This window comes from Lissotriton helveticus, chromosome 1_2 (genome assembly GCF_964261635.1).
Source record: "Lissotriton helveticus chromosome 1_2, aLisHel1.1, whole genome shotgun sequence".
NCBI classification, from domain to species: Eukaryota; Metazoa; Chordata; class Amphibia; order Caudata; family Salamandridae; genus Lissotriton; species Lissotriton helveticus.
Genome location: NC_136058.1, coordinates 33,768,041 through 33,783,216, shown reverse-complemented (window position 1 = coordinate 33,783,216; position 15,176 = coordinate 33,768,041). Strand labels below are relative to the sequence as shown.

The 15,176-nt window shown below is 46.1% G+C and overlaps 1 protein-coding gene across 1 annotated transcript in view; it reads left to right on the top strand.

Moving 5' to 3' along the window:
- Positions 1–15,176, top strand: part of RABGGTB (Rab geranylgeranyltransferase subunit beta) — a 166,080-nt gene that overhangs the window by 50,989 nt on the left and 99,915 nt on the right. The window contains exon 5 of the mRNA XM_078668524.1: positions 9,968–10,020. Within this exon, the coding sequence (XP_078524650.1) occupies positions 9,968–10,020 (53 nt within the window). The remainder of the gene's footprint in view (positions 1–9,967; positions 10,021–15,176) is intronic.

The window sequence follows — 15,176 nt, the reverse complement described above, 5'->3', positions numbered from 1 at the left end:
CCTCTGGGTTGCTGTGCACTCGTATACCCAAGTATCTCAACGCTTCCGTTGACCACTGCAACTGGTAGTCCGGTTCGAACGGGATCGTGGCCTGGGTAAGAGAAAATATGATAGACTTCGGCTGGTTAACACGTAGTCCTGACACCGCACCAAAGTGCACCACTTCACACGAGACCGGGGAGAGGTTACTTTCAGGGTCTCTTATGTATAGGAGCATATCGTCCGCATAGGTGGATACAATTAATTCATAGCCCGGGAACCTAATGCCTTCTGTTATTCTCTAAGTGCACAGGCTAAAGGTTCAGCCACCAGCGCATACAATATTGGAGACAGTGGACAACCCTGTCGCGTACCTCTGGTAATAGGTATAGAGTCTGTCACTAGATTATCTATTTTAATTCTGACTGTGGGAGCACTATACAATACCCCTATCAGTTGAAGAAAGACCGGCCCCAAGCCCAGCCTAGTTAAAACCTGTCGCATTAAGAGCCATTCAACAGCGTCAAAAGCTTTCTCCATATCGAGAAATACTGCTACTGCCTGTGACTCCGGCCGGATGTGTTGTAGAGTGCCAAACACTGTACGCAAGTTATAAGTCCGGTTTCTGCCTGGAGCAAATCCTGCCTGCTCCGTATCGACCAGGAGCAGAATCAAAGGGACCAGCCGGTTCGCCAGGATCTTTGCAAATAGTTTCGTATTGACATTAATCAATGAGAGAGGACGATAAGAAGCGCATAGGGGCTTGCCCGTTTTCAGGATACCAACAATTTCTTCCCTCATCGAGGGCGGCACAGTTCCTGATACACACATCTCGTCAAAGAGTGTAGCTAACTGCAACACCAATCAATCCAGGAACGCCTTATAAAAGGTAACAGTGAGGCCATCCACTCCTGGCGCACTCCCTGCTTTCATGCTCGACAGTGCTAAGATAATTTCCTTTTTCTCAAGGGGTCTCATAAGAAACTCATGATGTGTGTTTGTAAGCCATGGTAGCTTTATATGCGTGAGGTAATCGAAAATCCGCTACAAGTAACGTAGGGCTCGTAGTAGTATTGCCGAAACCTGCCAGCAATAACTGCCTCCTCAGTTGGAATGTCACCCTCCGCCAACTTAATCTTTGCGACCACTTTTTTTTCCCGCCGCTTTTTGAGTAGTTGGGCTAGGGTCGCCCCCGCTGTTCGCTCTCTCCGTGTGTACGAGCTGTGGCGTATTTACCGAGGTGATTTATTTCAGCATCAGCGGCCTCGTGATATTCCCCAAACAGGACCTTGGACTCCTGCACGAATTCGTCATCTGCTCCAACCTGAAGTCGTTTTTCTAAGGTCGCTAGCTTCTGTTTTAAGTCAGTGAGTCGTTTGCGGATCGCCCGAAGGACGCCAGAGTGTTTGGTCATAGTAAAGCCGCGGATATAAACTTTGAACGTCTCCCAGACCACCTGAAAGCTATCCACCAATACCACATTGGTCACAAAAAAGCGTTTCAATTGCTTTAGTTACTTCTTCTTTAAAAACCGCATCGAGCAAGGGGGGAAACCTCCAAGTGAAGGGGGGAATAGCCTTCCTGGGTGCATCGAGCACTAACCGTATTGGGGAATGGTCCGAAAATGTACGGGGAAGCACCTCCCAAGCTCGAGCTCTCTCATTTCACTGCCTAGCTGCCAGCCAATCTATTCGGGTGTGTAGGTCATAATAGGCTGAGTAATGCGTAAATCCCTCAAGTCAAACCTTACCATTGCGCAGTCCACTGCTCTAGCTGCTGCCGTGATGTGTCTCTCCGGTTCCCAGATCTATCCTGCAGTGGGTTCCTGCCTAAATTGAGATCCCCACCCCAGAGCTGTTTTCCCTCCCCCGCAAGCCAACCTTGTCTGAACGTGTGGTATAAAAATCAGGTTTATCAAAATTGGAGCCGTAGATGTTATCTATGAGTAGGTCCATTCCCTCTACACCTGGTGATCACAAATCTACCTTCCCTGTCTGTGTCTAATGGTTAGAGTTTGAGGATGGTCTTAGGATTCTCCCAAGTAAGAACGCCCCCCCCCCCCCCTCCACCCCCTGCGTGTGTGGTGAATTCCGCCGCATGAATGTTACCATGTGAACCTCTACAAAGCAGCATGGGACTGTTGAGAGGGAGATGCGTCTCTTGTAGCAACGCAATATGTACTTCATGTCTCCTCGGGTAAGTCAAGACCTCTGGCGTTCCAAGTGAGTGCTCGGAGTGTGTCAATAGCTGTGTCACTGCAAGTTCTACTGGGGGCCATCATGGGGTGTGTCTTGCCTGTCTCGCCAAGCCAACCAATGGAACAGATAGTTTGTGCGCTCGCCGAGTGTAATCATGAATACAACGTTCGAAATGCCATACTTTTCAAGTCGCATGTCCCACCCTCCCCTACCCATGTCAGGCCTGCCCCAACTGTGCCCAGACGAAATTCCACCATAAACTCCCTGTGCGTCTTCTGAATGTTTAGCAATTCAAACCAACATATCATTAACTCAGGATCTCCCCCCTACCCCTCCAGATCAGTACCCAAGTACTGTAATTCACTCTTGGGTGGATGTTGCTCACCTAGCAGGGTTATGCGTCCCAACCAGACACAGTTCTTAACCCGCCCACCATCAGACATAGAAAGTGCATATGCTAAATAGAACAAATCCACCATCTACATCCTAAAACCTGTTCAATCAGAATATACATTTGCAGTATTCCCACCCAGATCTAGTCCCATTGCAATTAACACTGTATCCCAACAAGTCATGTGGCACCCTCCGGTCATTTGCAGCTCAGTCAGTGGGTCCATGCAGATCAATACCATTCCCACCCAGGTCTCCCCCAAGTGCCAGGCTCTTCTCTGTGGTACAAAAGGGGGTGGTGATGGACGGAGCATCTGAACCAATCAAACACTCCTACCCAGTCAAAAGATCTGGGTTTGATCCATCACCGTTCTTTAGCCCACTCTGCCACCCCAGTTCAGACATGGCTATATGCATGTGAGTGTTTGATTGGTTCAGATGCTCCGTCCATCACCACCCCCTTTTGTAATGCTCTTATCTGTTACTCGTGTGGACAAGAGATCAGTCCTGATCGTCCAATTGACCTCCAACAGCTCCCTCCGAGGAAATACGCTCCTGAATGCTACCTAACTATTTGGACCATTCCTTCAGGTCAATGAAGATCCATGAGTGACCCTGTCGGTCTACACGCAGTTGAGCCGAATATAGCATAGCGTAGTCTTATGTGTTGGTCGCTTAGCTGGTGCTTCAGTGGCGCGAACTGTCTGCGCGCCTCCTGCACTCGTGGCATGAAAAGCAAGATACATAGAGATGTTGGCTCCCTCGTACTGTAATGTTTGTCTCTGGCAGCTCGCAAAGCCGAGGCTCTGTCCCTATAGTTCAGCAGTCTCGCTATTATCGGTCTTGGGGTGGGGGGGAGGGGTGGGTGCAAGGAGCGGTGAGCTCTTTCCAACACTAATATAGTCGATTCCGGAAGGCCAGTGATCCTCAAGTTGTTGCGGCCGGAACGCTCTTCCAGGTCCTCCGCCTTATCTTGCAACACCTGCAGCACTCTCCTCATTTGCTTACGGTCTGTGTCCATTGTTGTCTGTGCTTCCTCCACCTCTGCAACCCTGCGTTCCGTCTTGTCCAACCGTTCTGCATGCTTATCGATACGTTCACATTCTGTCCATCCGGTACAAGAGGGAGTCCAGTTAAGTACCCAAAACAGAGAGGCTGCCCTCAAAACTTTTTCCATAGCAGCCAGCATGGTGCGAATGTCACCGTCCACATCTTCCTACACCTGATCATGCACGTTGTCCCCATCGTCAGCGGCGTTCTCCCGCACCTTCGTCTTCCCGTGTTCAAAAGTGATTTTAGTCTGGGTTTTGTCAACTCTGACCATCGTGGTCAGGTCGTAGCCACAACCAGTGCAGAAATCCACCAAGCACTGAGGTAGGTAGCTTCCAGAAAGAGCAACTCTTCGAGGCCCTGCCTGTGGTTCCAACCACAGCCTCGTACCAAGGTACAGGCCAGCTAAGGCCAGCATCGTCGTCGTCTCTTCGCAGGTACACCGCCTTTCAGAGGGCCAGTCGCACACTCCCCTGCTAAGGCCTCCAATCTTCACTCATGACCTCCGATGACACCCAGGCGCTCCGATCCAAGTAGCCGCACCGGGGATCGAACTGAGGCTCCAGCATATATTCCTAGCTAGCGTGTGTGGCATGCGTCACCACACCATGCCTTGCCCAAAGAGAAGAACTTCTTCAAACGCCATGCCTTGCTCAAAGAGAAGAACTTCTTCATATGCCGTAGTCGCAAATCGACACAACAGGGGGACCACCACAGGAGTGTGAGTCTGGGCCCACCCAGCCCCCAGGATAAGCAATGGAGGGCTCGCCTGTTGCTAGCAGCGCCAGGCAGCCCCCTGTGCTGCTCCAGTATCTCAGCACGCTAAGCAAGATGGCGGCTCAATCACCAAAACTAATACTCCAGCACATATCTAGCACCAGTCTGAACCGGGGCACTGGCAGGTCGTTCTCGCTCTCCCGGGCTCTGTTACCCCAGACCAGTGAAGTTCAATATCACGTCTGGCACCCAGGCAGTCCTTAGCGCTCGCAGGTAGTTTAAGAAGGCCGGCGTTATAGCTGAGTTTACTCTTCAACCGCCAGCCCTACAGGGTACTCACTGCGCCTCAGATATCAGGGTTGCTTTAGCGTCTTCCCCACGCGCACCAGGGGGCCACCGCCCGCAAACAGGAATTTTGCAAACCTTCCCGGTGCAAAGCCTCCGCCGGGGCAATTCCAGGTTCGGGCGCTACGGCAGGCCCTTCAGGCAGCGCACTGGTGCATCCGGTGCGGACTCGGAACCACAGCCCCCAGGGACTGCACGATTCTTCCCCTTCCAATGGCCAAAGCCCGCTGCATCCAGCTCCCTCGTTGCGCTGGTATGCTGCTCCCGATACTGGGACCTCAGGCAGCAATGCGGCCGCAGAGTCGCGAACCGCCCCCACCTCCTTTACAACAGGCCGGGGATCACAGCCACTTGTGGAGCTGCAGCAGGCCTCGTCTGCCCACCCAGTAGTGCATGGGTGTTCTGGGGCCGGAGACGGCTCGTTGCACCCACGTGCCCCTCCAACACCAGCTGCAGTCAAGGTACGTTGTGTAGCATTGTGTAGATGCAAATGCAGGATATTTAAAGGATGTTTACAGAATAGTGTGATGGCGGCGCCCTGGTGAACGCTTTATGATGATGACTTGGTTGAGATGATTTCTTGATGCTTCTCCGTTCTACTTCAGACAGATCCAATCGAGAAATGTAGTTGCTCCTAAGTAGTATCATTGGAGGTGGAGTCCTGATCTTTATCACAAGAAGAGACTTCTGCAAGGGCCATCTGCTCTGCAGAATGCCAGTTGGGATATTTCATCCAAGCCTTCCATCACTGAACTTGACTTCCTGGTCAGTGTTGCATAAATGTGCATGTTTTCAACTTTTTGAATTCAATTTCCCTCACACTTTATGCAAGAGCATCCACATTTACTCACAAATCCATGAGTAATGGGCCTTAATTGTGTTCCCCCTTTATGGCGCAGCAAGTATGCTCATGTAATGACCAACAATGTAGTTGCTATGCTATACCTCAGCATGCATGAGTGTGCTTCATTCAGCCTACCTGCCATTCCTTAGCTTGTGATATAACAATCAACCTGAACTCATTAGAGCAACATCTCTTTTGGGTCCTACTTTGGGTTGCCAAACGAGGGAATTGGATACCTCCAGCTGACTCTATCATTCTCCACACAGCATCAATTAAATTGTGCACTCAGTCTGCGGAGGAAAGTCTGCTGCAAACGGCCATTGCCAGTGTCCGTACTTAAGTAATAGTTGTTTTGTTTGTAGGACATACTGTCCAATTAGATTTGTCAGTGAAGCTCCTTTATAACTACCTTCCTGTATCCCAGCACAACAGACTCTTCATTAGTTGAAGTCCAGCAGGTCATTGATGATGTGATTACCTCCATGTTGGCCCTATTGGAATTTTCTTTTGCACCTCCTGTTTGTCTGACAAGTTTCTAGCCATTTGTCAGATCCATAATCTCATTTCCAGCAAAGGGGGTTTAATATAAACCCTACTTTCCGTTGCTGGACTTGAGAAACTGCATGTCGAAGATATTCAACATGTATCCTGCATTTCTAATGACTAGATTTATATGATGGATCAAATCAAATCAAATCAAATCAGGGGCATTTGTATCGCGCACAAATCACGTCGGAGGAGTCTCATGGCACTAGCAGACGACTCTGACATGGAAGATAATAAAAAAAACAAAGGTAGGTGGCTAGTTAGCAAAAAGCCAAGTCTTCAAACCTTTTCGAAAGAGGCTGTGTTCAGGAATGGTGCGAAGATGGAGGGGCATCTTATTCCAGTGGGAAGGGGCAAGAAAGGAGAAGTCACGACCACCATTTCTCGAGGTTTGTATTCTCAAGGGTGTCAGCCGAGACTCCTTGCTGGATCTAAGATCTCTTTGAGGCTTATACCATCTCAGTTTCTTAGACCAGTACTTTGGACCGCTTTTGTACATATGTTTGTGCACCAGGCATAGAGTTTTAAAAAGAATGCGCTTCCTTACCGGAAGCCAGTGAAGATTTTTCAAACAGACGGTGGCTGAAAATCGTCGTGGAAGGCCTAGTACCAGCCGCGCGGCGGTATTCTGGAGAACTTGGAGTCTGTTCAGGTAATGCTTGTTTATAGAAAGTAAGAGCGCATTCCCATAGTCCATTCTGTTAATAATTAAACCCTGTACCAGGGGTTTCCTGGCCTCTACGGGAATCCACTTAAAGATCTTTCTCAAACTGCGCATTAACCTATGATTGATTTGGCTTTCCATGGACAGTTTATTATCCATGTGAAAGCCCAAATTTCGAACTGACTCCTTCGGTGTTGGACAACTGCCTAGTTCAGCTGGCCACCAATCCTGAGTCCAGTATTCGGCTGCCTTGCCAAAGAGTAGAACCTCTGATTTACCACCATTTAACTGCAGATGATTAACATTCATCCATGATTCAACGTGGATCAGGCAGTTTTTAAACCGTAATTTTGTGTCATTTACATCAGGTCCCAGAATGATTAAAATTTGAGTGTCGTCAGCATAAGACTGCACATCAAAACCATAGGCCCTGATCACTCTTGCCAAGGGTGTCATATAGACATTAAAGAGTGTGGGGCTCAAAATTGAGCCCTGTGGCACCCCCATTTTAACAGTTTTCCTGCCTTATATTTGTTGATCTGAACAGCAGTAGACCTATCGGATCGATAGCTGGAGAAACATTTTAACGCCTTTCCTCTGACACCAATCTCCCACAGCCGTTGTATCAAAATGCGATGGGAGATGGTGTCGAAGGCCGCGGACAGATCGAGCAGGACGAGGATAGCTGATTGATGGTCATCCAATGCCAGTCTGATGTTATCAACGACCTCTATCAATGCTGTCTCCGTACTATGGAGTGCCCTGAAACCAGACTGCGACGTATCCAGGAGTCCATTTTCCTCGAGATGATTCACGAGCGGAGTATTGACAAAGGACTCCAACATTTTCCCCAAGAATGGAAGCAGTGAAATGGGTCGATAATTTAGCAAGATGTTCGGGTCGGCTGTGGACTTTTTTAAGATTGGTATAATTTTTGCTGTTTTCCATATTTCGGGGAATATTGCTTCTGAAAGTGATTTATTAAAAAGGTTGGTCAGATGTTCTGCAAACGCTGGGGCAAGTATTGAAAATATTTTAGGTGAGAGCTGGTCGGAGGGTGATCCAGACTTTATTTTCAGACCAATTGAAGTGACTGAGTTACAGTCAAGTTTTAAAAATTCATTCACACAAAACAAATTCCAAGCAAGGGGCTCAGAATTTGTGACTGAAAGACATATACATCTGCTGAAGGTATTCCACTCCAAATTGCCCATCGCAGCCCAGCTATGGGACATAGAAGAATAGAAAAGTAGCCTATTAATCGGTGGGCAGAAAGAAAGTAGCAGGCTTACCAGGGATGCTGCTACAACACATCTGTCTGACACACAATGACCCAAATTTAATGTAAACGAGTGGTGGCAAAGAGCCATTCGAGTCTGCAAAGTATTTGCAGAGGGGATAGATTGGGCGCTGGAGAGCTGGCACAGTGCAATGTTAACCACAGAAAAGTGAACTTAAGGAACTGGTGCAGGGCGACCTGTACTTCAGTGTGGTAGCTGGAGCTAGCAAACTGCCACAATGCACCTGGTACACTTGAAGAAGGGGTCAAGACATAGGGCAGAGGTGTGGTGCCTCAAAATGGGACAAGGGCAAATCCAAGTGCTGCACCCTCGAGAAACTAAAAAATAACCCAAATTGGCAGCCTTGTTAGACACCAGCTGAGATTAAACCTGTCCCGTCTGCGCATTTCTAGGATCAGTCTGTGTATAGTTCTTGCTTCTAATCCCCATTAAATGATCCGTCGCTGATTAGAAAGATTCAGCCATCAAAACTTTCCATGACCTCATAGAGAGAAGTGATCTAATCTGAAAAAAAAGGAACATCTAGAGTCTGCCCTCTTTGTTCTTTTGGCCATTGTGGGACATACTATCACCATTTGAAAGCAACAACACTCCTTTCTAATCTATTAAAGACAGAAAACCGGTTCAAGGCCAGTAAACCAATTGGTCGGAGTTTGCTGACCTGCACGAAAAAGCCTCTGTTGCATTCAGAAGACCAAGGCATCCACCTGACTAGCTTTGAAAAGGACCATTGGGAATGCTGTTTATGGTGTAGCCTCTTAAGTAAAGTTTAAACATGCCAGAGTGGATTCACTTTAATGTGGGGAAGCTTGGCCAGAATAAAACAAATACATTTTAACATCTGTTTATAAAACGTACAGGTGAATTGCCATGTACAAGTGATCTCCATGACATAGGTGCCATGAGTATTGGAATAAAGCGATACCAAAGAGGATGATGAATGGAGCGCTTGAGCAAATCAAACACTCTCCCCCAGTCAACTAATCTGGGTTTAGTCCATCATCATTCTTTAGTTCACTCCACCACCCCAGTTCAGACGTGGCCATATGCAAATCAGTCTGACCCTGTGCCTCATGGGAACAGTCCAGCCCGAACTGCCAAGCCATGGCTTCCCTGGACTGGAAACGAGCATCCTGGGACCGGTTTCTGGCTAATCAGCCGTCATCAGCCAGGCTAGCTTGAATCCAATGGCAAAGTGAGCAAGGGACCCACGTCTGGGCATACCCTGCCAACTAAGGGCGAACAAAGCGATACCACAGGGGATGATGGACGGAGCGCTTGAGCAAATCAAACACTCACCTCCAGTCAACTGATCTGGGTTTAATCCATCGTCATTCTTTTGCTCACTCCACCACCCCAGTTCAGACGTGGCCATATGCAAATCAGTCTGACCCTGTGCCTCATGGGAACAGTCCACCCCGAACTGCCAAGCCATGTCTTCACTGGACCGGAAACCAGCATCCTGGGACTGATTTGCTCAAGCACTCCGTCCATCATCCCCTTTGATATCGATGAGTATTGGAATAGGCATCTCTGTTGGGCACCAGATATGGCATAAGACTTTCATGCTCATGTCTTGACAGGAAAATGTCTTGTCTTGCACATTTGACGTCCTAACAAAGATCACGTCTGGATCAAAAGAATGCAGACTAATATGCCTTGCAGTTTGATATTCAAAATGTTCTATCCCAGTTAGAGTGTATAAGAATGTTGCTATAAAGGAGTTTCTAGAGAAAAGTCAGTCCATTTAATTTGTTTAAACATTGATGGTTCTCATCAGATATTTTTGCTTTTATTATTAGTTCTCTTTTCTTACTACAAGATGTTTCTTAATTTTTTCTCAGTCTACATCATTCATAATTGATCAGGTTTTAGTACGCCCATTATAAACAGTTGGTGTTATAGCCACAATAAAATGGTGTCTTTCTTCCAGGAGAAATAGATACACGGTTCTCGTTTTGTGCTGTGGCAACCCTCGCTCTTCTGGTAAGTAGCAAAATTGTTTTTTATTTTCAAAATGTTACCTACTATTCGGTTTCATACTTGTAGCACATGTCACTGAACATACTAGGTATACTTACATCAAGAAACTAATGGGATACAGTCCTTCCGACAAGTCTAGTATAATTTTACTGTCTCCTTCCCTCTCTCACAAAATAACGACTATAAAAAGAAATCCTTCACCATCTATAAAGGTTATGGTGTGTTATATTATTTGGATGGAACCAAACGTGCTGGGTGCATTTTACATGAGTACCTTAGTAATGAGATGGGTACCATTCATGTTTCAGTCAAGAAGTGCTTAAGCATGTTGTGAATGAATACCCTCCAGCTGACCAGTTTCTTTCTGAACAATGAAATACGCTGGGTAGTGTTTTTTTATCCCTAACATTTTGAAATGTTTCCAATAAAACGCTTCATGGGAAGTTAGCCCCCTTTTGGCACTGTTTTGAGATGCTGTTTATTTACTTTTGCACTTTCCTACATTTTAAGTTTTAATGAGCAAATTTAAAACAAATTATTAATTTGAATTGCACTGAATACGAGTCAAACTAATGTTGTTTCGAAATAAAAGTCCTAGAGGGAGAAGAAAAAACAAAATTGGAAAAGTTCAGTCATCAGGCGGAGGTCTTTTTAAGCTTAAAAATGTATATTTGATTAATAACCAAATGTTATACAGAGCAAAATGGAGTAAACAGACAGAGCACACAGCACATTCATGTCGACAGACAGATCTTTCAAAGTTTTTCCAGCAGCCCCGTGCTTTGTAAATCGTTTCCTCCAGTTACTGACACCTGGCTTGAATAGGTATTTTACTCTAATATCACTACATTATAACCACCACACAAAGGTGCATGTAATGCAAGTGTCCCAAAAGACCAGCAGAACACAGGAACAACAGCTTTTGTTACACATGATGCTGCATCAAATTTCCTCTTTTATTACAAAAAATGACAAGCTAAGCAACTTTGTGTTTTAACGATTACAGTAATGTGTGTAGCATTTATCAACAACTGCGTTCACCTTGATCAAGTTACATACTGATCATCCAAGGTATGAGGATATCACATTAAGTACTGGGAAATATTAAGTACCCAGTTGTATACATTATGTAACATTTTAAAAAAGTATTATGAATAGAGATAGAGTGTAGGACTGCAACCTGCTATGATTTAGAGTAATCTGCGCACTTTGCGTAGATGCATTGGTGGTGATTGCGTTACTGGAACATGGTATACCCACGTTAATTCCAATAACTTCAACCACTTTTTTTGTTTTAATCCAAAAAAGGTGTGATTTAGTAAGAAAAAGATAAAAACCTCTCTCTCTTTCCAGACTATGCAGGGAAAGGAGGTGGGGATTTAGACAACTCTGGGGCAAAGAAAAACAGTACAAGATTCATGGAAGAAACCAAAGAAAAGGCGAGGAGGAGTAGTTGAAAGAAACAAAAGAGAATTCAATAGAGGGGATTAGTGCGAGGGGGTGTTGGAAAGTGTGATGTTAGGGGAACTAGCAGGTGACCGGCTTCCTTCCCTGTTTTCTTTTTTTTTATTTCTTTTTTTTAAACATTATTTTTATTAAACAGCACAGGTGAAGTGGTCAATGCATACAGTGAATCATTAACTAAAGTCTTGTTACATATACGCAGTTCAGATAGTTATTTCGTACATTATCACAGTGGGAAAGAAAGAGGATAGCAGTTAGCTACACATATCAAGGTGTCTGTGGTTCGTCTGTGGAGGGGACATATGGGGGCTCACATATATCCCCACGATAAATGTGCCATTTCCTCCAGAGCGCTATCCATTTTCGGGGACAGCCACGTGCTACATATAGAGTTTTCTCCCGCACCATACACCAGTCCATATCAGTCTTCCAATCTGTAAGTGTTGGTGGCGATGCTGCTCCCCATAGGCAGGCAGTATTCTGCTTAGCTACCATTTGGCCACGTGTTGTCCAAAGTTTGCCCTTGGTGCTCAGATCCGTGGGTTCCCAAACATTCAGGAGACACCTTTTAGCTTCGAGCCTCATTTCCACCCCCGATACAACACTCGTACATTCATGGATTTTCTTCCAATAGTTGTGTACTAACGGATACTCGCAGATAATATGTAGGAAGGATCCCTCTAGTCCACAGTGTCTTTTAAACAGCCCCTCCTCGCTCCTGCCCAACTATGCCAGTCTATTTATTTATTTATTCCATTTGTATGGCGCAAAAGCTACCCTGAGGGGTTTCCCGGCACCTTGGATCAAACATTCCAGAGGGTCATAAATTCATAGTATCATTCTTGGTTGAAAAGCCATGCCTTGACACCTTTCCTAAATTTCATATAATTATGCTCAAGGCGCAGATTGAGCGGGATTGAGTTCCATAGTGCTGGCGCCAAGTATCCAAAGGAGCGTCCTAGTCTTGCTCGCCTGAATCTAGGGACAGCAAATCTCTCCTGATGGATAGATCGGAGGTTCCGAGCCGGGATGTATTTATGGACCAGTTTGCAAAGATATGCTGGTGCTTCTCCTATGTTTATTTTGTACATAAAACATAGCGCCTTAAATTTAACTCTGTTGCCCATCTTGAGCCAATGTAATTTGCGTAGGTGTTCCGATACATGTGCTCGCCTAGGTAGATGGAGAAGTATCCTGGCTGCCGCGTTTTGCACAACCTGAAGTCGGCGTGTAATTTCCTTGTTGGCCCCCAGGAACAAGATGTTACCGTAGTCCAGCCTTGACCCAATCAAGGCCTGCACTACCGCTCTCTGTGCCCCTTCCGGGAGTTGCCACAAGATTTTTCTCAACCATTTGAGAATGGCGAAGCAGACTGATGCTGTTTTAGTGACCTGGGTACGCATTGTCAATTTGTCATCTATTATTACTCCTAAAGTACGAGCTGACGTGGACCAGAGATATATAGTCTAGGACCAGAGATATATATAAATACGATGTAGGATATTTAATTTGATCAGTCTCAGTTTTGCTGATATGGCGACCTCCTTCGGCGAGGAGAGTGCTTCCTGCCACTCCTCATCATCCAACTCCAAGCCGTCCCTCCCCATTTCTCCCTCAATGATAGAGGATCTGGAATATTGCATATTAATTTTTTGTATGTGAGAGAGATAGCTTTGTCTGGCAGATGACCATCGAGTAGTCTGTCCTCTAGAGGGAAGGACTCCGGTAGGTGGGTCCCCGCCGGGATGTTAGCTTGAAGAGTGCCTAACCTGCATGTATATAAACTATTCTGATCCGGCTAACTCGTGTGTCTGTTGTAGTGAGGCAAAGGAGACCATTCCGTTGTGCCCCAGAGGTCCCCAATTCAGGAGATTCCTATTCGTTCCCATTTGTCAAAACACTTAGTTCGACCCAGCGTGCCCAGGGGTTCAGAGTCCCATAGTGGAGTGGCAAGCGTGAGTTGTTTTTTTTTAGCGCACCCCCAAGGTGCGGGTTACCGTGTGCCTCACTGAAAGCTGTGTGGGGCCTGTCGGAGAGTCTTTGTTTGGTCTGGAATATAGTGCCCTAGTGAAGCTACCACCTGGGAGTATCCACTTGTCCATCCTGTAGTCATCTCCACTGCTTCCATGTTTTCTTAAGCCCTGTAGAGCTGATTTTACATAGATTTGATGTCTTTTTGATCCTAGCAATGAGAGCTTTCCACCAGGAGGGGATTATTCAGTCCTCTAAATTTCTTCCTTCTTTCTTTCATGGAGCTTAGTTTCTGCTGCTGGCTCCTGTCACCTGCTTTCGCTTGGGGGCTATCAGCATTTCCCCCACAGCCTGCCAGCACAGTATCCTTTCTATGGCAATCCTCAGGCCCCATTGTTGTCTTGGTGGGCACATGTGTCAGCAGCAGAGTCAGTGGCCCCCTCCTGATGGAGGTCACCAATATATGGGGCCAGACCACAGACGTTCCAGGGGAACTCCCCACAGTCTCCCACCTCCTTCCCCCAGTCAAGTCTGGCCCTTTGTTGTCCCTCGGAAGGGATATGGGAGCCAGCCATACTACCCTTGAGAAACACTCCCAGCCTCTGGATGGCACTTGCAGTCAAAGTCCTTTGCAGTGGAGTCAGGTGACTTCTCCTTCCAACTGGGCATGGCTCTAGCGTCTCCAAGGTCCAGCGAGTTCTCAACAGTTTGTACTCAACAGAGTATCGCTCAAATACCACGTTGCTTATTTATATCACCAACGGAAAATACAACAAACGATATAACATTTTTCCAGTGCTAAAACAATACTATCTGCACAGTAAAGGCCAGTCAGGAAAAAAAGCTAATCTTATCACCTAGCTGAACACTCGGTGATAAAGTGGAGAAATCACACCAAAGAAGAGAAAAAACATTTTTTTTAATTGAAAAGTATTCCAAAATAATAGATGCCCTCCGAAAAAATAAAAGCAGCACAAATCCCATTCAGTCACCAAGCACACTTGCTCGCAAAGACAAGCTTTTATGCCCAGCAGCTAGAATTTTCGAATTCAATGCTCTTTAAACTGAAACTATGCAGCTTCCCTTCCCGGCCAGTAGAAGGAACAGGCTGCAATCCCAACACTTGAGGAATACCTTTAGAACAAGGCACATGACCATGTTTACAATTCAAGGTTCTGCAGCAGTTATCTGATGCTGTAATGTTGTACAGAAACTTTCCCAACGGATAAAGTAGGTTAAAACCTCCTCAGAGCACCACAAAGTGTGCTCATGTAAAGCACTGCAATCACTTAGTTCAGGGTTACGCTACATAATGCCCCAACAACAAACACATGACACAGGAAAATAAAACTATTTTATAAGCGGAACAATATCCTAAAGAATGTGAACATTTTATTGAAAGTTCCACCCTCTAAAGGGTGGAACAAGCACATTTGAAATACATGCAGCCAGGGAAAGATGAGTGTAAATGCTGTGCAGCCTTAACGTAAGAAAAAAAGTTCAACAACTTTTGGGCCCAGTGCCACTGCACTTGCTTCACTTTTGAAATGCCTGCCAGATAACTGCACTTATAACTTCCTGTTTAATAGTAAAATATAGCAATATTTGTTGTTTAGAGGAGTTATGGCAACTTTTGCCACCGGTGCCACTGCACTTGCTGCACCATTCAAATCATGACCCTATTGCCTGCAAGGTAACTGCACTTGTGACTGCCTGTTTAGTAG